Genomic DNA, 21,677 nt, shown 5'->3' on the forward strand with positions numbered 1-21,677 from the left:
CAAACTGAAGTGCTGCATGTGGTGTACTGTATAAACTTAATAGTCAGGCTAATTGATAGAGATGGATGCTACCTTGCAAAAAAAAAAAAAAAATAGTCAGAACCCTTTTGTTTCATTCAAATGCTGTGAATCCTGTGCAGTGCTGGCTCACTGGAATGAAGGCAGGTAGAAAATAGTCTCTTCAACTAAAGAGGCTGTAAAGGCCATGGTGAAGCTTTACAGATGAGTTTGCTAGGGGTTAGTTCATCCTCCAAAAGCTTTACCGTCATTGCTGTACCGACTGGCAGAGCCCCATAATGACCGTGCATCTCTATGGAATTTATGCTGGCATAGCTACGTTGAGTTACAGCATGATTGGTGGCAGACCCCTAACCTGACTTAGCTGTGCCAGCAAAACGCTGTAAAGTAGACCAACTCTCATGTCTGATGGTTCATTTTTTGAGTGATAGGTTAGGAGTCAATATTATTGAAAATATTACATAGCATGAGACAATATGCCTGGAGTAGAAGAATACGCTGTGCTTCCTAGCATCCCCAATATGTTCCATCTGCCTCTACTTACAGCACAATTAAGACATGACCTTGTTGCACTTGTGTTATTAAAAAAATAAATAAATAAAAACAAGGTATTTTCCATCTAGATATCAAATAGCCTGAAAGAAAGAATGTTTATGGCTTTGTGTTTCTGAAATAACTTTACACATGGTGTCTTCAAATGATCATGAATCTAGTCTCAGAACAAATACTAATTTCCTGTTGTTATGATTTATTCCTGTTGTATAAGCCTAATTAACTATTTTAAAATGAAGGAAAAATATGGAGAACACTAATGTTAATAGCAATTATTTTTTTTGTTCATAATTATTTTTAGGAAGATTGTTACACTTATTGTATTTACAGTATGTATCTTTTTGCCTCACCCTGTAAATTTTGAAATGTAACTACTGTAAGCTAGAATAAATAAATATACATAGTGATGAAATGTTTCATGTTACTAAATTATAGGCATCAAAAGACGAGTTGTTTTTCCTCTTTTTTGGGGATTGGCCTAGAGTTTAGGTAGTTTCATTCAATGCCACTTGAGTCATGCACTGATTATGAATCTCCTGCTCTGACTTTGCTTTATATAGTATAAAGTTTGCATTTTGTCGTCTTAAAAATAATAAAATTCTTTGGAGTCAAAAATATCAGTGCATCTTGCCTAAAATTTTAATTTTGCAAGACTTTAGAGCCAAGTTCTTCCCCCTATGTTTTTCAAATCGAGCTAATTTATAATAATCATTTTACAGCCGTTAAACCTATAACTTTGTGAAATTCCCCTTTTTTCATTTAAAATAATTCTGAAGCAAATCCTTTGAATAAATGGAGTTGCCTCCAATGTACATCAGATGTAAATGATGGAGTTTAGCTTTTTTTGTTCTTGTGATTTGTCCTTTGAGTTTTTTCGTTAGTTTTCATAGATACAGATTCTTCTCAAGTTAGTCATGCTGTTTTAAATACCACACGACAGTATAGGTGTCCATAAGAAAGATCCAAAAACAGTGCCTGTAGTAAGAACAGATCAATCCTTATCCCTTATCTTATCCTTATACATTAGTTTGCCAGTAACTGGGTGCCCCATGTCAGCTTTTAATTTTTTTTCTCATGTTTCAGGAAAACATTTTGAAACTGCTTTTGTAACCTATTAGGAATTTACATACAGAAATAGCCCAGAATCCCAACCCAGAGCACTAGGGTGGGATATGGGAGCCCTAGAGTCTATTCCCACCTCTGCCTCCATTCTGTTGGGTGACCATGGGCAAGTCTTTTGATCACACTTTTTTTTCCCTCAGTTTCCCTACCTTGAAAATGGGGTTAAATACAGTTAAACTCCTTTGTAAAATGCTTTGATAACTCCTGACTATACCTTATTCCTGTATAGCACTTTTTTATTATATCTCCTTTGGAAACGTTGGATATGTTTGCATGGCACTACCTTGCACTGTGTAGACTCCTATGTATGAGCTAATACATTTACAGGTAGCTTGTGGTGACCCTGCCCAGAACTGTGTTGTACACTGTGGACACCCTTCATCACTAAGTGCTCCATGCTGCCTTTATGGTATGGATATGCAAACAATTTCTTGCACCATAAAAAGGGGCAGGACTTTACTGTGCTTCGCCCGCTCTGCAGTAGTAGCTGCTTGTGCTGGACTATACTCCATGATAAGTGGAAGTGGAAACTGCAGCATGTGAAAGAGGGCAAAGTCGCTATGGCTTACCTTCTCCTTACCGCAGGTTAAGAATATGCATGCAAATAGTTGTTTCAGAGCAGTTGATGCCTAGAAGAGTCTTGCTACCTTTTACTCATGGTAAATTATGTACAATGTCCTTTGTTTCGTATCCTGAACTTGTGCGGTCTAGTTGATGTTGATGGACAGCTGCTGTTTTACCACAAATGTGGCTGCATTTCATATGCAACCATTACTTTACCTGCAACTGGAACTTTTTTAAAAGTTCATATCATACTTCTGCTCATGTTGAATACTGTTTTAGCAAGTCGGAGGATTAGACTACTGCTAAATGGGAATAAACTGCGTTTGGTCTTCTGTGTTCGGGATCTGGTAGGATGTTAGATATTTATTTGATTAGTAAATCTGAGGAAGTGAGTTAACTGCGTTGCAAACTTGAGCCAAAAGAAAGAGGTTTAGGGACCACATCTAATAGCAGTTGCCTTGACTGCAGTAGCGTTAATTCTGATTTACACTGTACAGTTGAGAACAGAACGGGACCCTTGATGGTTTTTGTCCTAGTGATGACCTCTGTTTTCAAAAGGAAAAGTCTTCATTTTTTGTACTGTTGACATTGAATGTCAACAGCTGTATTTTGTTGTTGGTATATGTTAATGTTCAGCCTTGTCTTTTCTCACCTTTATCACTTTAAGCCTGTCACCAATGTAACTTTTCACCAATTCACCTAAATCAAGACTCAGCAGACCTGATTTTTTACAGAGAAAAGAAAAGCTCTTTTGTTTGTCATATTGTCTGACTATAAAAAGTCTCCCATCTCATGTATCTAGAATGTAATTTCTGATTGCGTCATCGCCTGCTTCAGTTTCAGTATCTCTTAAAATCCAGATGAACTGTCCAGTTCTCAAGATGGAATTAAAAAAAAAAGTGCTGTTTTTGTTTCACAAGTTCTTTTCTCTCATCCATTTCATAGTCGGGGAAGAAGAAATCTTAGTCCTTACCTAGAGTCAGTAGTCCTAATTTGTTGACAATGTATGTTCCTTTGGGTTGCAACATCAATGTAAACCTGTCCAAAGAGTAATTTCTGCAGAAATCAGTCATGTAAAATAAGCATAGGAGCTTGCATGCAACTTCCAACCCTTGTAGGGAAAAAAAAGAGTAAGACAGGAGGGTGTGGTGAGGGGGTGCACAGCTTTGGACCTAGGTAGGTCCAGTCATGGCCCTCAGATATAAAGAGCATTCACATAAGGCTTGTGAAACACGAGCCTTTGAAAGGGGACCCAAGTGGTACATAGACCTTATTTCCTACCCTTTTGGACAGAGAGGAATCTCTCGCTTCAGGCAGATCAGTTGTTTAGCTCATAATTACCCGAAGTGTAGAATTCGGATTCCCAGTATGGAAACTAGCAGAGATGTTCCATTTGAAGCAGTGTTTTGGTGATAGGGTATGCCTATCTGCTGGGAATCAGATTGAGAAAACCACCTTTTCATTTGACCTAGGCCCCGGAAAGCCATCAGATTGCAGCTACTTTTAGTCTCCGGTGTTAAGAGCTGGAGAGAAAATTCTGGGACAGTAAAAATATTCAAAGTGCTATAGTCCTAGCATTGTTTTTAAACAGAAAATCTCAAGTTCCCTATTAATTTTGTTTGTTCATTTACTTTCATGAGTACATCGCATGCAGGCATCTATTGCTGATCACCACGTTCATGCATGCTGACAATTTTCAGGATTTTGTTTGAGCATTGTAGTCATTAAGGTGACATAATGAGTAATTTGGTGGTGTGATAGGTTTAGATAGCTCTGATATGAAAGGGGTCTTTCATTTCCATATATGATTTGAAAGGCAAGGCTGAGAAAAGCAAAATTATTCCCAATGTGTGACTGGTTTGTAAACATTCAGCTTCTGTTAACTTGAGTTTTCAAGATACTTTAAATTTAAAGTGACAAATGTAATGACAGTATGTAAATTATATTGAAAATATTGCTGTCTGTTTGCTGTATACTAAATTTAAGCTAAGTTATAAGGTGTGCTGTTTGGAAGTGTGGAAGATACAAGAGTGGAGCTACAGATAACAAGTTTATGCTTGTATTTCCTACTGATGAAGACTTTCACACAAGTTATTTCTATGGGTAGGTGATGAGAATATCACTCTGCATGTATATACATTTATTATACATTTTTGCATGATTATACATGTAGGAGTGGTACAATTTTGACTTGAGACTGTTGATGCCTTTTGTTCAAATATAATTTGATTTGTGTAGGCACATGCATCTAAATTTGGCTTGTACTGTTAGAAAAATTAGTAATAAAAAAAAAAATCAAATGCCACGCGAATTATTCACAGCTCCATAAATTTCAGTTCATAAACTCCTGAAAACATGGTCAAATAGTCAATATTGTACTTGACCCTCGTATCTTCTGCACTCAAGTATTTATTTTATAAACCATAAGATATTTATACCATATCACACTGAACTCTGATGATAAAAAAGACTGTGAAATTATTCCCCATATTGTAAATTTTTGCGTATAATCTAGGTGTAAGTCTGTAAAATAATAAACCAAATAGTACGCAGCTTAATCCAAAAGTTGGTAACCTTGTACTTTCTACGTACCTTTTTAAAGTAAACAATTGTCTTTCAAGTAGAGATCAGGATTTTTTCCAGTTGTAATCATCAGTGTTTCACGTTGTGAAATGTTTGCTCTTTTATACATTGACATTTAACCTACCCATTTATTTTTATGTTGTCTGTTTTAAGTTTGTAATATAACAACAGTGCTTTATTCGGGGACAGGTCAGACCTGAAATGATTTGTGAAACACCATCCTGTTAGGGTGCAAAACTGATCCTCACTGGAGTTCAAGCTCCATAGTGTCATGCTTCAATGAAGTGTGTTGCCACCTGCAAAACAATTCTTTTAAAATTGTTGTATTGGATTATCCATTTCGTAGAATCAAATAAAAACAAAACGGACCCTGGTGGAAACAGCTGTGCACTGACCCAAGTTTTAAGCTTTGATTGTACAATGATTTTCCCTCACCCCCCCCACCCAAACCGGTAACAAACACTTTTTCATGTTGTACCCCTAGAAGATGCTAGTGTTTCCTGAAAAAATGTTTCTTTTGGAGAAGCGCTTTTTTATTTGTTTTATAATGTAGAAGGTTTCTGTGCTACAAAAAATATGTTAGTAGAAGCTTTCTTTGAATAACATGCTGAAAATGAAGGACCAGGTACTCCGATAACATTATCCATTAAAACTAGTGGAATTAAAACTTTCAGCAGTTGAGGCCTTGGCTTAGACTATTTTAGTATTTTCACACATCTCAAATGTGTAATTGCATTAAATGAAATCCTGGACCCATTGAAGTCAATGGGAGTTGTACCATGGACTCCAGTAGAGCCAGAATTTCACTCTTTCCCCTCTGCCCTCTCTTGACTCATAAATTAGAGCTGTGGGGGGGGGAGGGGAGGGAGAGCTACTTTGAATGAAAACATGGACCTCTTCCAAATTACGTTCTTTATTGTTTCTCCTTTTGCTTTCAAATTAACTTTTAAATTAAATTTGACCTTAGTTTGAAGATGCTAGTTCTTTCAAAGAAAGTTGCTGCCTTCAGCATAAAAATAATCAAAATAACGTTCTTTTTCTTGTTTATCAATAATATGATGCAAGATCCTAAAAATCTCTATCCCTCTTTTGGTGGGAGCAGATTCATACTGTGAAAATACCATGTTAAAAGCATGTTTGTCACTATGTATCACTTTTATTAGAAAACTACATTAGAAAGTGTATTTTCTTGTAAATTTTTATTTTGTTTTATTGCACTTAGCTATGGAAAAAAATACACTGCAGGTTCGAAAAATTCCAGTGTCCTTGGCAGGTGAATGTTATGCGAGGAGACTTGCCTAGTGTTAAACTTAACATAGTTGAATCAGTTACATCAGAGAGAGTTTTTCATCCAAATCAACCCCTAAACAAGGTTAAGATGTCATTTGAATTATTTAAAGAAAAAAAAAGAAAGTAAAAACCTCCGTAAATATTTTTCTTTTGCCAAATTTAATGTCCTGCCAGAATATCTTGGAATATTATTTCTTACTTAAGCCGAAACTTCTTATCCTTTTAGAAGTGTGAGTGTAACATTGTCAAATATGGAGACTTGACTGGGCCAATGTAAAGGATAATATATGAATAACTGATAGACAATGACAAGGCAAGCTTACATGTCTGTTTTTAGTATCTTCTTATTGTATGCAAAGCTTAAAATGTTTTTATGGTCTTAGAATATCTTCCTCCAACTGAAGCTGAATCATGGCCCTACCTGTCTCTGACAGTTCCTTGAGACCATTTAGGAGAATGCAGTCTTTCTAGAATTAGTGATTTGTGTTCTAAAATGTCTTTCCCAACATGTATACATCTAACATCCGTTGCTTTTCTTTTCCTCCTCAGATGGACCTCCAGTTGTAGCTCATTATGATATATCTGACACAAACTCTGATCCAGAAGTGGTAAACGTGGACACGCTTTTGGCAGCTGCAGTAGTTCAAGAGCACAATAATTCTGTAGGAAACCAGGACACGGGACCTACCTGGAGGACCCGAGGGATGCTGGAGGAACTGAATGCTGATGCAGGTTTGTCCAAATTACCCTTCTCTGATGTTGTGGCATGCAAGTGGTCTAACAGTGGCTATAGTATGTATGGTACAGCCAGTCATACTGAAGAAACTTTAATCTAGGATGGACCTGGCTCTTATTTAGACACCAATTCTGCTAGCCTGTATTATGCTGAGTATTTTCTGGGTCCACAACTAATTCTGTTGAAATAAATAAGACTCCTAATACATGGGACAATGCAGAATGAATAAAGGTGATGGTAGCAGGCCCTCTGTATGTAACAGCAACTAATAAAAGAGCAGATGTTATAGTTAAATGTAAGGTAAGATGTGACTAGGTAATACGGAGGATAACTGTAGTCTGTTTCTAATGAAAATTGAATTGCTCCCGTAAACGCTTGCTTGTTTTTCAATACACTCCTAAACGCAAAACCCAGCAAGGTTAACTTGCCTCTTCATTTGTTGGTGGCAAATAAAGTGAATCTAGTACAGTGTAGCATGTGTCCCTCTCTTGGATGAGACCTTTTGAAAGCCAAAGACTTGAATTCTGCAATGCAGTAGGCATTTTTGCACCAGGGTCAACAGAACAAGCTAGCACATACTTAACTTTTAAGCTCTTAAGTAGTCATGTCAAACGTAATCATGATTAAATTAAGTCTGTGCTTAAGATGAGGGAGGCCAGGCATGAGGGGCAGGAAAGGTGTTGTGTGTCTTCAAGCCACTGACCAGGAAGAGCAGCTTGCTGGTGAGTGATGATATGAAAAGAACAGAGAGGAGAGCTTGTTCTGCTCTCAGAAGGCTTGAAGACTCTCGGTTTGTTGAACCATTTGTTCAGGGAGGAAAGTTGTAGGCGCCACTGAGAGTGGGCTGAGCAGTTTTTGCCAGTTCTGTTTGCCATATGGCTGGGCTACATCAACTGAAGTTTCATTTAAAAAACTTGCAAATTAAATTTCTCTAGGTTGTTTATGGTTGCAAGAAAACTTTGCAGGATGAGCTGATGACGTACCCTCTGCTTTACGGTGGAAACAGATGTCACCTTTCATTGCCTTTGTGCCGTCATGAACACTTTTATGGCAGCACAAAGACCAACCAAACAGATGTCTGTGCCCCTTGCAATGTCGTGAATGCCCAAAGTCTGTGGCCATGGCAAAGGTGGTATCAGTTTGTACCACTACGTAATGGTGGATGTCTGTTCATTTTATGGTGCTAGTGTGCCACCAACCTGGAGCTGCCTGCCCTCTTCAGCCACCCCAGGCAGGTGTTCTGGGGGCTTGAGGAGCTGTTTCCTGTATACCCTGAAAATTCTCACCCAGGACCAGGCCCACTCAGGCCCCAGAGGCACCTGCCCAGAGTTCCCTGCTCACAGAGGAGCGCCTGGGGATTCTTGGGGTAAATTTCTGAGAGTGAGGAAAGGCAGCGGTTCCTGGGGTCATCTCAAAGAGTGGAAAACCAGGCAGATGCTCCCAGGGCTTGAGGGGTACAATACTGCGCAGGAGTTCCTGGGGCACCTAGGACTGGGCTTCTCGAGCTCCTTTGCCTTTCATCCCACCCATTGATACTGTGTGATAACAGCATCACATGTTTCACCCAGTGAAATGGATTGACTGTGGCGTGGCGCATCCCAGCAGAGCTGTTCTGCTTCATTGACATCTGTTTCTAGCCTCAGTCTGCCTTCCTCTTTGTTCTATGTACTGGTATCTATATTGTGACAGTTCAGTAGGGCATCCAGTTGCTCTCAGGGTTTGCTGGGGAAGGTTACAAGTAATTCATGCATTTCTTATTAAATGTAAAGTCACCATAGCCATAAAATGCAGATCCAAGGAAGACAGGTATTCCCTTCCAAGTGCCAAAAACCGTAATTGCTTCCTGTACACAGTGCCAAATCTTCCTCTGTGCCAATAGCCTCAGTTGTCCCTTGTCGCCTACTGAAACCTCTGGCTTTCCCCACACAGATTTATCCTTGTCAACTTTTGTTAACCTATAAGTGTTGAAATATTTAGGGCTACGTAGAATAAACTGAGTCCCTTGAAAGACATGAAGTGTAGTGTACTGGAATGTAGTTGCAGGAGAACAGAGAGGGAAGCAGGTGTGGGGTGAATAGTATGGCACACATCCTGTTCGTATTTTTAAGTCTCTAGCTCCTTGCGGCAGGGAGCCTTGGTTATCCTGATAGTGGAGAGCTGGGAGCTTTGGTTTTATGTGGCGATTCTAAAACGTATTTTCAAGGCAGATGATTATAAATGGTTTCTGAATACATTCAGGGTGCAAATACTGTTCAGCTTTTTAATCAGTCACATGTGAAGATGAAATGAGGAAAACCTAGAAAATGTAGAAGTGATGTTGTCTCCATTCAGGTGGAAACAGCCCCATAATTGCATATTATTTTTCTGTATTTAAAAAACAGAAGATACTCTTGGTCTGATCTATGCTGAGTCTGTGGTGCTTTCTTTTCTGTGACCTAATAACATGGGTGAAACCAACACTGCACGTGCTGCCATCCCTTGGCAAGTTCTGAAGTATTCTGCAGTGTTTATCAGGCTCCAGGAAAGGCAAGTCTTTGAAAATTCTCCAAATAAGTGGGAACAGCACAAGTGCATACAATCTAGGCTGATCAACATAAAACTCTAGGTCAGTGACTCGCCATAAGATCCTTTGAAAGGTGCCAGGGGTTGTGAGGAGATAAGCAGACAAGTGCAGACTCAGGCTTGTCCTTGCGTGCCTGATTGCCCACCCCCACTGGCCCCTCTACAAGGAAGTAAGCAATGCAGTGGCCAGCAGGGCAAACAACACTGGCATGCATCAACCGATGCATCTCATGTAAAACTAAGGAAGTGATACTCCCGGTGTGCTCAGCACTGGTGAGGCTGTAGTTGGAGTACTGCGTCCAGTTCTGGCTGCCGTGCTTCAATAAGGACGTGGAAAAACTTGAGAGGGTCCAGAGCAGAGCCACCATATGATCAGGGGACTTCCAAGATGAGCCATACAAGGAAAGGCTGGGGGACCTGGGTCTCTTTAGCCTAAAGAGGAGAAAGCTGAGAGGGGACTTGATGGCGGCTTACTGCTGTATCAGGAGTGCATCAGGAGCTCGGTGAACAACTGTTCACTGGGGCACCCTAAGGAAGACCAGGACCAATGGATATAAACTCCTGGAAGGCCGCTTCAAGCTTAATACCAGGAAAAGCTCCTTCACAGTCGGGGTGTCCGGACTGGAATAAACTCCCTCCAGAGGTGGTGCAATCACCTACCCTGGAGGTTTTCAAGAGGAGACTGGATAATCACCTTGCTGAGGTCAGCTAACCCCGGTTGTCTTCCTGCCTAGAGCGGGGAGGCTGGACGTGATGTGCAAGGTCCCTTCCAGCCCCTAACAATCCATGAATAAGCACTATAATGTATGCATTTTAATTTTGAAACTAGTTGCCACTCAATTCACAAAAATTATGAAGGAGGTACCATAAGTCCAAAAAGATGGAGAACCACTGCTCTAAGTTAACTGAAGTCAGGGATATACAGTAAAATTCGAAGTATTGTGAATGCAAGGCAAGTGAGGACCTATGTAAAATGTGTTTTTTTTCCTGAACTTGGTGGAGAGTTGCAAAGTCCCAAAGCTTGTATAAACTAATTGCTGTTTTCTTGTCTTGCTGCCCTTTTCTGTTGTGTCCAGGACAGATTAAGTTGGAACACAGTATTTTCAAGCCCCTTAAGTAGCCTTTGTGTTCATCCAGCCTCTTTCTAGAAAACCACCAGCTTTCTGGGTAGTAGTCTATACCACCTTCTGTTCAGTTAGTGTGGCTGTTTTAATGAAGTGCTGCGGGAGGGCTAATAACTGCAGGTGGTAATAGCCACATTCATGCACATGCGTTCATGCCACAGTGTAGTGCTACATGTGTTGAGAAGCAGATCTCATGGCTGTCCCCCCAAACAGAAAGCAGTATAGCCACACTTTGTGTAGCACTGTGCCCTGTCTCTGAGCAGATCCAACAGGACACTGCCTGGAGCCTGGAGCTGCAGGAAAGTCTTGGTGAGGATTGGAGGAGTGGGGACAGTTGACCTATTCAGGATCAACTTTCCAAATCCAGAACAAAAGGGGCTTTGGGGACACTAAGACACAACGTTGAAATCCTGGACTCTCCTGAAAAATCAGGACAGTTGGTGGCTTCCATGTATTCAGAGGCGTAACTGGCAAGTATTGCTCCCTGGAAAGTTTCGTAGATTCATAGTAGCTAGGGTCAGGAGGGACCTGAACAGATCATCTAGCCTGACCCCCTGCCACAGGCAGGAATGAATGCTGGGTTCACAAGACCCCCAGACAGGTGATCATCCAACCTCCTCTTGAATTTGCCCAAGGTAGGAGCAAGGACCACTTCCCTGGGAAGTTGGTTCCAGATTTTGGCTGCCCTAACTGTAAAATATTGCCTTCTGATCTCTAACCTAAACCTATTCTCCATCAGCTTTTTAGTGTTGGTGCGCAGTTCAGATCAGTGGCCAGAGCTTTATTTCTGCACAGGGTGACATCCTCCCCACCATGACGCAGACCACCAGTTTTTTGTTGCAAAAACAAAGGAGGTGATGTCCCTGCATCCTGTTCCCTGTCACCACTCTCTCACAGCAGTGAATCTCTGGCTGCTATTTCTCCTACACCGCCACCTCCTCCCACTGTCAGGGCCACTGCAGGGAAGGTGCAGGACTATGTGCGACTCCTAGGAAGTTGTGGCTAAGCAAATATTTTGGGCGCTTCTGCAAATGCTGTCCTTGGATGGTAAACAAAATACCTCTTGTGCACGTCCACCTGATGCTAAGGAAAGCAAGACATTAGCAGACTAGGTATGTTACTAGGCATAGAATTTGTGTGCTAGACTTGCGCTTCCTAGATATGGTTTATCCTGTTTGCCACAATCCTGATTTGTACCCCTACTTCTGATGGAGGTGCATCTTCTTCTATTGCTTGTGCTAATCATGGTTTCACTGTTGCCAGCTTCTTTCAGGTCTGTGTGTTTGGAGTTGATAATCCAGTGGTCTTATCTAACCCTGTTCCTTGGCACTTCCGTTTCATGCTTCACAACATGCCAGCCACTTTTAGCTGAAAAATTATGCATTTACAGTCCAATATTTGGGATTGCTGGCAATCTGTTAACACTTTCTTAGGGATGCCCAATTGGACTTGAATGAAGAGAGTATTCAGCCTTGACTATTTACTCATTTAAAGGCAGCTTACAACTTGTCTTTTTTCTTTATATTTTATACATTTATGAGGTGGAAGCCCCCCATATGTGTCTGAGGCCAGGACTTTCCTTCCCTTTCTAACCCTATTCGCAAGTCATCCCAAAAGCTGTGACCAAGGAGGCTGGGTCAGTCTCATTAAGTATGGTGAGGTAGCCACCCAAATTCAGTCATAGACATGAAAGATAGAGAAACTTTATTAGGTTATCTAATCTGTTCCCCCCCCGACAGAGCAGGGTTATTTCCATTGGTGTGTTCTCTGGCCTTGTATTTTGTCTTGGCCACTTTTTAAAAAACTTCCAGTGGTGTGGTTTCCAACAGACCCCCAAGATGTTATTCCACTGTCTTAATAGACTTCACTATTAGCAGGTTTTCTCAGGTGTTCATCCTAAATGTAATTCCTTCTTGCTCCAAGCTTATTTACTTCTTGCACCACCCTAAAGTACAAGTTCTATGAGTGCTTAGGCTTGCTTATTGGTAAAAGTTATGATGTCTCATCCTCTTCCTGCCCCTCCTCCATTTTCCTTTTTAGCTGGTTGTCAGCCAAGCTAGATATCCTGTCTGATTATTTTTCCTTTATATACTCCTCTTGTTGAATGATACAGTTGTGTGAGCTACTTCCTTACACAATAGAAAAAGCAAGCTTTTTTCTTCAAGGCTGTCCAACATCCTCAGATCACTGCTAAGCACTTAAGAGATACAGACTTTAATTTTCCTTGGTGACTGGGAGTAGTTGATCTTTTATGGGATCTATCACCATAGTACCAAAGGCTTTTTGGGTCCGACTATCTCTCTTAGGTGTTTCTGTGCGTTTGTTATCTAATATCTCTAAAACAAAGCTTCACTGTAAGATTCAGTGTGTTCCATTTAGAGTTAGGGCTTTGTCTGCTGTGCATTGTTAATGTAGCACGTGGCAGGGGATATAAAACCTCACCGCTTTCTACTTACGGTCTCCTTAATGAATCCCTCAAATGAATAATCCCTGAGGGAGCCTATTAAAACAACAACTCTGCCCTTCACAGATCTTTACAAAACTTGTATAAAAGCACTTGTTTTTTCAAATCGAATCCCCAGAAATAGCTTTGTATATTGCATATTTCTAATGCATCTCTTGCCCTATATTATTCAGACTGTACTTCTGAAGTCTACAGGGCCATTTGTAATAAAAATACCTGAATTATTTTCATGCAAGCATGACGCCAGTAAAAACTACTACTGTATATTTAGCATCATGTTTCCTCTTAAACGCCTTTAAAATAAATTCATTGCTAATAACAAGTTCTGTAACAGTCCAAATCTTCATTATCCCCATGGAAGATGCAGGCAGGTGGTAGCCATTATAAGTGTGTCCGCATCTCTACTCTCATGGACCCAGAGGGACAGATTTCCAGCTTCAGCTGCTTCTGTGCAAAAATGAAGGTGATTTCCTAGATATGGGGATTTTACTATCTTTAACTTTCCCTGAGCTTGATGAAGGGTGTGTGAGCCCAAAAGCTTGCAGAAAAAGATATATTCTTTTGCAGTTTCTCAGTTGGTCTAATACAAGGTATCATCTCTGAACCAAGAGTTCTAGAGTTTTGCATTCCGCATCTCCTTCACGTTTTGTTAGGTCACCTCTGTTCAGTTTTCATGTCTCTTTTTTTATAAGACCTATAAAGGTCAAATATGGTGATTTTGTTTTCATTAGGAAGACCCCTGTCTCCTAGGAATAACTATTTGAGATGACCAACTTTTCCTAAACCATCAGACAGTCTTATATGGAACGAGTCCTGGTTTCTGCTGAGCATAGCTGGTTTTGTAGCAACAGCTTAAAGATGGCAGAATGTGGTGGAGTGGCTAGAAGAAAGTTTTCAGCACAAAACTGCTTGTTTGTTGGCTAGGTGCCCCAGGTTTGGTGTTTAGCTTAGCTGACCACCAGCTAAGGGGGAAATGGAGGAGGAGGAAGGGGCAGCTAAGCTAAACAGCTAATCTGGGGCATCTAACTGTACTGTTTAGAAAACCTCCAAGCCCTTGGAGAACTGGTTATACCTTAGCGTGGTTCAAACAGGCAGGACAGACTACTAGTTGCATCCTAGAGAAGACTCCTCCCCAGCTGGACAGTGGAATAGAGTCGTGGGGTGAAATCCTAGGAGAGAGTTTGAGACCTAGCCAAGACGGCTTTCCTGCTGGAAGGCACTGGCAGTCAGAATCTTTCCCTCCTTTAGCATAAGATACATTTTGGCCTGGATGTAGTTTGTCTCCAGGTAGTAAAGGGGGTAAGTATTTGTAATGTATTACAGGCAAAGAACCTAATTCTTTTAGAGATGAGAAGCTTTTGATACACTAATATTAGGTATTATTTATGGTTATGTGACAGCTTCATTGCCTAAACGGGGATGTCCAACTGGTGGCCTTTGGGCTGAATGTAGCCCCCAAGGGGTTAATCTACAGGCCCTGGGCTCCCCCTGTACCCCTATAGCTCTGGTTGCAGTAGGTTGGGGTGGGGGTGGGGAAGCCCGCACTGTCCGTGTACAGTGCAGTGGTGGGGGATACCCCTGTGGGAGGCACTTGGCTCACACTGGTCCCTGTACCAGGAGAAGTTAGACAGCCCTGGCCAAAACCATTAAAAACCCCATTTGACAAATCCTGTGAATATCCAATATCAAAGCTCTCCTGCTTTAGCAGAGAACAGCACAGGCTGATCTAACTGGTCTTTCCAGTCTTAGATACTTTGATTTGTGCTTAGCTTGAGGAGAAATATTTTTCACCAATGGATTTGCAAGTTGTGAAGGATGTTAAAATTCTGGGTCTGTTTGTATTTTCCTTCTGTACAGGCCACTTGGATCCAGGATTCCTAGCAAGCGAAAAGACCTCTTGTGGCAATGCCCAGATCAATGAAGAAATTAACATTGCCTCTTCTGATAGTGAAGTGGAGATTGTGGGAGTTCAGGAGCATGCAAGGTACTCATTTTTTTTTTTCCTTTTGATGTGGAGTCCTTCATTTTATCATAGGACTTGAATAGGCAAAATAAATGAGGAAGGAAAATGCAGGCTGAATTGTAGTGTTACAGCTCTTCAACCATGACTGATGCCAGAAGTCCAAAAGATATGCTGTTCCTGTGCTTTGCCCATCACTTTGATACTAAAGTGCCTACTTTCTTTAGTCTTGTAATTTTTTTCCACATTAAGTGTTTGGTTTGATATCAGATACACTAATAGGCTAAGTATTGCTGCTACTGGAATCACTTGCTTAATTCATCTCTGTGCATATAAAAACATTAATAGGTTAGACAGTGTTTTGTGTTTTTAAGGGCTTCCCATGTGCAAGTATGTATGTGTGTTTTTTACAGTTGGTTCCCTTTAAACAATGTGTATTAAGAGATGTCAGGATATTGGATTTAATTCCTTATTTTAAGAAGGAGGAAGGCTGTATGCACCATGACAGTTAATGTTGTAAATGTAAGGAGGCCGGCTGGATCTTAAATTTAACAAACGCGTATGGATGTTAATTGTATTTGAAGATGCAGGCCAGTCCCATCTGGAGATCAGAGTTTAGGATCATAACGTTCCTCAGGTGGCCTCGCTGCCATGTTTGAATTTAAGCTTCACTTATCCCTTTCCTTTTCGTGCTTCCTTTCACCATTTAGTTGGTTCAGGGTCCCATAAGGCTGTTAAGATTGGGGCATAGACATGCCTTTTTTTCAGCCCATGGAGCTGAATTGGTAAAACACGATTGAGGTTGTGCAGGGAATCAGTTAGGCAGGCCAGGGCATGACTGGAGCTTAGGCTGGCTACAACAATCAAGGACAATAAAAAGTCCTTCTACAGATGCATAGCGAGCAAAAGGAAGGCACAGAGTAACATAGGGCCCCTGCAGGACAAATCAGGACAGTTGGTGGTTAACGCAAGGAAAAAGGCAGACCTCTTCAATGAATTCTTTGCTTCAGTATTCCTGAGTACTGACCAAGACAATCCCCCCACCTTGAACATAGCCAGATGTCCAAAAGGCACCAGACTGCCAAAGGTTAGTGCTGACTTAATTAAGGAGCACTTGGAGGGGCTGGATGGGTACAAGTCAGCCGGCCCAGACTACCTCCATCCACGGGTGCTGAAGGACTTGGCCAGTGTTATATCTGAGCTGCTGGCATGGCTGTTTGGGCACTCATGGTACTCCGGCCAGGTCCCTGAGGATTGGAAAAGGGCCAGTGTGGTGCCCATTTTTAAGAAGGGGAGAAGGGATGGGCTGGGTAACTTTAGGCCAGTCAGTCTTACCTCTATTTTTGGGAAAATACTGGAAAAGTCGTCAAAGAGCACATTTGTGAAGGCCCAGCAGGGAAAATGATGCTGGAAGGAAACCAGCATGGGTTCATCACAAGTAGATCCTGCCTGGCAAACCTTACAGCCTTTTATGACCAGGTCACACACTGCCTTGATACAGGAGCTGAGGCTGATGTCATCTACCTGGACTTTAAGAAGGTCGTCTTCAATACAGTTTCGCATCCTATTTTCATAGGAATAGGAGCACCCTCTCCAGGTTCACAGATGATACTAAGCTATGGGGCAGAGTTAACACACCGGAGGGCAGGGAGCAGAAACAGGCCGATTTGGACAGATTGGATCAATGGGCAGAAAGAAATAGGATGCAGTTCAACAAAGATAAATGTAAGGTTCTCCACCTAGGGAGGAGGAATCCCCAGCACACCTACAGGTTGGGGAATGACCTCCTCCACGGCTGAGAGGGATCTTGTAGTCATCGTTGACTCCAAGACGAACATGAGCCGGCAGTGTAATGAAGCCATCAACAAAGCCAAGTGCACCTTGTCATATATTAGTAGATGCATGACCAACAGATCGAGGGAGGTGGTGCTCCCCCTCTATGCGGCACCGGTCAGGCCGCAGTTGGAGGACTGTCCAGTTCTGGGTGCTGCACTTCAAGAGGGACACGGAGAATCTGGAGAGGGTTCAGAGGGCCACTCACATGATTAGTGACCTCTGTGCAAGACCCTACGAGGGGAGGTTGAGGAATCTGGATCTCTTCAGCCTCCACAAGAAACGTCTGAGGGGAGAACTTGTAGCTGCCTATATGTTTATCAAGGGAGGACAACAGGGAAGTGGAGATGCGCTATTTATCAGAGCACCCCTAGGAGTAACTAGGAATGATGGCTGCAAACTAGTGGAGAGTAGATTCAGGTTAGACATTAGAAAGAAATTTTTTACAGTGAGGGTGGCCAGAATCTGGAACGGGCCTCTAATAGAGGTGGTACTGTCACCTAACTTTGAGGTCTTTAAGAGGAGGCTTGATAGACACCTGGCTGGGGTCGTCTGACCTTGGTCCTCTTTGCTGCCAAGGGCAGGGAGTCAGACATAGTGATCCTTTGTGGTCCCTTCTGACTACAGTCTATGAATTGTGCACACACAGTATGAATTGTGTACACAAAGTGCTGCCTGGAACATGCATAGGCAGCCTGTGGCTGGGGTGGGGTGGGCAGGGATGTGTCATGGCAGGAGCAACATAACCAGAGCTCTGTACCGTGCTACTTCTTCACAGGGCTGGGAAGGAAATATCCAATGTGCAGCATCCACATTGTGTCCTTTATGGTCCTGGACACAATGTAGCCCTGTGGCATTTGGGGTGGGGAGGAATATAAGAATAACAGAGTCTTACCGCGTGTTGAGAAACCTCTTGGGGTTTGTCCTCCTTGGGAGTAGATGAATTCTGTAGGCACTGTCCCAGTTGAATTTCATCCAGTACATGTACTCCATGTGAAAACTTACTTGTAGTAGAGGACTTACCAATGCCATTTACTCGTTTGCATGAGTATTGGTAAATGCTGTTGAGACAAAACAGTGTGAGGATTCCTGTCTTGATTCAATACACAGTTACTGGTGAACGCTACACTTAGTGGGCATCGGGTTGTTCATGCAGGGGTGCAATTCCAGGCTCTTCAACAATAGAGACTGGTTAGAAACTCATTTCACGCTTCTTTTTTACTTGAGTCATCTTCAGCTGCATTTTTCCTTTGTGCTCATCACCATTTTGCCATGTCTGGGGAGACCGTATCTCATCGGTTCCTCTTGAAAGTTGCATCTTGTGGTTGTTTGTATCCTATTTAGAATTTTATTTCTCTTTCAGGTCTAGGCTTGCAGTTATGAAGTATTGATGGGCTTCTGGCAGGGTTGTCATTTGGAAAAGGTTTTAGGTTTTTGATCAGTACTTGTTGCATGCTTCTTGAGAGATTTGGATTCAGTTCTGTTGCTTACACTGTTTATTTTTTATGTGCTTCATCTTCCATATTGTTGCTGAATTGGTGTGGGATATTAAACTCTTGAGTTTGTGTCTCCTTCATTTGTCATTTTCCAGATTCTTAGCGAGTTGGTGGTGATTTTCGTCATTCAAAACTATTGGGCATTTCGTAGAACACAGCCCTTTTGATAGTCATGTGCTGTTTTTGTTGAGTTTTGTTTAATTTTGTTTAATAGATTTATTTTCATGCATGTATGTAAAACAATCTTCCATTGTTTCTCCCTGTTTTGGTTTGTTGCCTTTTACTTGAAGATGTCTCCACCTTAGCCACAAGTTGGAAAGCATGTTTCTTGAGCTATGTTTGATTGAACCTTTTGCTCTTGGCTGCTTTGTGTGAATTGGTCAAGGGTATGACTTTTTTGTTGTTGTTTTGGTTAAGTATCATTTCTATGCAGCATTTCATAGACAGATTTATCATCTTCAGGGGGAGAAGATACTTCGGGGTTTTAGGTGCTGAAGAAGCTGTTGTTTTACACCGGGATGCTGCATTGTAACGGTGGTCCTAGGGACGCATTCCAGTATCATACAATACATTTTCTTTGGCCACTATATTATGACTAAAAGCATTTTAAAAAAAAAAATCCTAAATACTGGGTATGAACTCATACCTTCCACTGCATACAGGGTACTTCAGATAGCTATTATTGGTCCCCAGAATACATGAGGAAAGCAATAGCTTGAGAAGCCATCCTGAGCTTTTATATAGCTAAATAGCATATTAAAAGAAGAATAGGGTAGATGAATGCTGCGTTCTGATATTTTAAAGAGTGGTAAAGGAGATCTGATTTATCTTAAAATTATTTTGAAGCAAAGGAAGATTGTCACCAAGCAGAATTAGAAAAATCTCAACCTCCCCCCTTAGAGAAGAGTGGGAAATGTAACCTGAGCTGTTGTGAGAATTTTTTTCCAAACTGCATCATTTAAAATTGAAAACAAGCACGCATGCATATGTATGTCTGTATGCACACGTTGTAATAAACAGCAGGATGGGATGAAGGTTTTACTAGCACTTATTTAAGAACACTGCCAGTGAATGATGTGACAATCCTAAAAGAGTGCCAATCGCATATCATCCGTTTTCTAGTTTCTTCCTAATTATGACCACTTCTCATGACACATACCCACATGCACTATAACAGTGAGAAGTAAGATGCAAATTAGCATAATTGAAGTGTGATTTAAAGTGTTCAAGCATGTATTTAATTTTAAACATGATGAAGTCTCATTTACTTGAATGATTACAAGCAGAAGTGATTTGCTGAATTAGGACCTTAGATTTGTTCAGTACGGTAAACTGGTATTTGCCCAGATGTTGGCAATCTTGAATTAAGTCGAACAAAGGGAATGGCTTTATTTTTAAAAATAAATACAACACATAGTTACTTGTCATCTGTAATAATGGTAATATATGTAATATAAAGACAATTATGTCCTCTGTTAATAGGGACCTGTTTTCATAAATGGAAATGTTCTTTCTTTTTCTTGTCATGGTTTGCACCATAGAAAAATTCCCTTGAAGTCCGGGGCCAGCCCCCAGGCTGGAGTTCCCAGCAGACAAACTGTTTCTTTGCCCCAAGACTTGGTAGGTTTCTGACTAGATCATGATGCCACGTGCTGTTGGGCAGATTATGTCTTGTAAGAGGCATGCATGGTTCCCAGTGACTTTATCAGGGCCTCACTCATATCCACTGGCAGAAGTTATTTATTTTTTGGTCTCACGGTCAAGGGCTTTCAGGTCAGCATGTGTTGAAAAGCTGTAGCAAGTCCTGTGAGCAAGCTCACAAATGGAAAAGCGTGAGATCAAATTTTGGAGAGAGGTGTATATTAATCATGTGTAAATTAACCCCTTGAAACATTGCAGCTGAGACTTGCATGGAACACTGATAGTAGTGCTAATATTGGTGCTCTTTGTTTTGCTGCAGGTGTGTACACCCTCGGGGAGGGGTGATTCAGAGCGTGTCTTCCTGGAAGCATGGCTCAGGCTCGCAGTACATTAGCACTCGGCAAACACAATCATGGACAGCTGTGACCCCCCAGCAGAATTGGTCTTCACCCCCAGAAGTAGTTGATCTCACATTGGATGAGGACACCAGGCGCAAATATCTACTGTAATGCAATGTCACTGTGTTTTTGCCCCTGCCCTTCCCCTTTGTGGCCCAGAAGTTCATTGTTATAGCTTCAGCTTCAGAAGCCTTGTTCCTGGCGTTAGGAATCCAAACTCATGGAGAAGTTGGTTTTCCATAAGAATGCAGTGTAATTTTAATATCACTTACCTTCTCAAAGGAAGATTTTTCCCAGTATGAAAACTTGGTAGCACTGAATTTAAATGACAACTACAGATATGCATAATGTGTGCGTGTGAATCTGAAGAAATAATTGTGTATACAGTTGCGGCCTCCCACCCTCTCCCATCTCTGACATCAAAATTATTTAAATTTATCAATACATTGATTTTGTTTGTAGAAGTTAGTGGTTTTGCTGTGTGAGCATCAGTAAGTTTAAGCAGTGCTGGGGCCCTGTTAACTTCACTGGAACTGCAGGTGCTCAGCATTTCTGAAAATAGGGCCAAGAGTATTTTATATCCAGGCTGATTTGGTCGTTTGATACAAAAGGCCCATGACGTGCACTGAGACAGCTTTTTAATTAAATGGGGTTTTCATTTTCTACATAATTTATAGTTTACATGCTAGTCAGTGCTTCTAGTCTTCTGTCTACCTGACTGCTGTGCTTTACTGGTCATTTCATGCCTCTTGTGTATTTTTTTAATAGTGACTTCAGAGCAGCTGATCATCGCAAAGTGTAAGAAAGTAGAGCATCATAAAAAGGCTGAGCCCTCCATGCCCATTTTTAAAAAAGCCGTATACCTGGCATTTTAAGATCTTGTTTTTTAACTGTCTCTCCCAGTCCTCCTCTTTCTGGAACGTTTTCTCGTGCTTCCCTCTCTTGTTTCCTTTCCCTTTCTTCAAATCCTGTAAGGCCCCATTCCAGTCAAGTACTTTACCAGATGTGTAACTTGAAGCCCTGAAGTAACCCGCCTTGGAGTCAGTGGGCTGCTCAAATGTGTGAAACTATGGCTGATACTAAAGTATTTTGTAGGACCGAGGCCAAAAGTTGTCATCCTTTGTTGTAGGCAGAAGTTGTCAGCCTTTGTTCTAGGCAGTTCTGCCCTGTTCTCGTAACCTCCAGGCCAAGCCTCGATAGTTTTGGAATCTCCCTTCAGGGTCTCATCCTGGAAACACTTGCTATTAGATTGTGGAGCTTACTACAGCAAAAAAAATAAAAATAAAAAAAAATGGATAGCTCATTCTTCAGCTGTAGTCCTTGTAGTGAGTATT

General features: G+C 41.4%; 1 protein-coding gene across 2 annotated transcripts in view; it reads left to right on the forward strand.

Moving 5' to 3' along the window:
* The window catches only part of CUNH18orf25 (chromosome unknown C18orf25 homolog), a 49,467-nt gene extending 27,838 nt beyond the window's left edge, over positions 1 to 21,629 (forward strand). Inside the window, exons 2-5 of one of the 2 annotated variants that reach the window (XM_019518115.1) lie at positions 6,679 to 6,861; positions 14,873 to 14,999; positions 20,265 to 20,450; positions 21,112 to 21,629. In XM_019518115.1, the coding sequence (XP_019373660.1) occupies positions 6,679 to 6,861; positions 14,873 to 14,999; positions 20,265 to 20,450; positions 21,112 to 21,145 (530 nt within the window). In that variant the 3' untranslated portion in view covers positions 21,146 to 21,629. Of the gene's footprint in view, positions 1 to 6,678; positions 6,862 to 14,872; positions 15,000 to 20,264 lie in introns of both variants that reach the window. The other variant, XM_019518116.1, reaches the window with a different exon arrangement.
* Positions 21,630 to 21,677: the final 48 nt, after the last annotated feature.

The sequence above is a fragment of the Gavialis gangeticus genome, unplaced genomic scaffold, assembly GCF_001723915.1.
Source record: "Gavialis gangeticus isolate Ggan-Ray unplaced genomic scaffold, GavGan_comp1, whole genome shotgun sequence".
In the NCBI taxonomy this organism is placed as follows: Eukaryota; Metazoa; Chordata; order Crocodylia; family Gavialidae; genus Gavialis; species Gavialis gangeticus.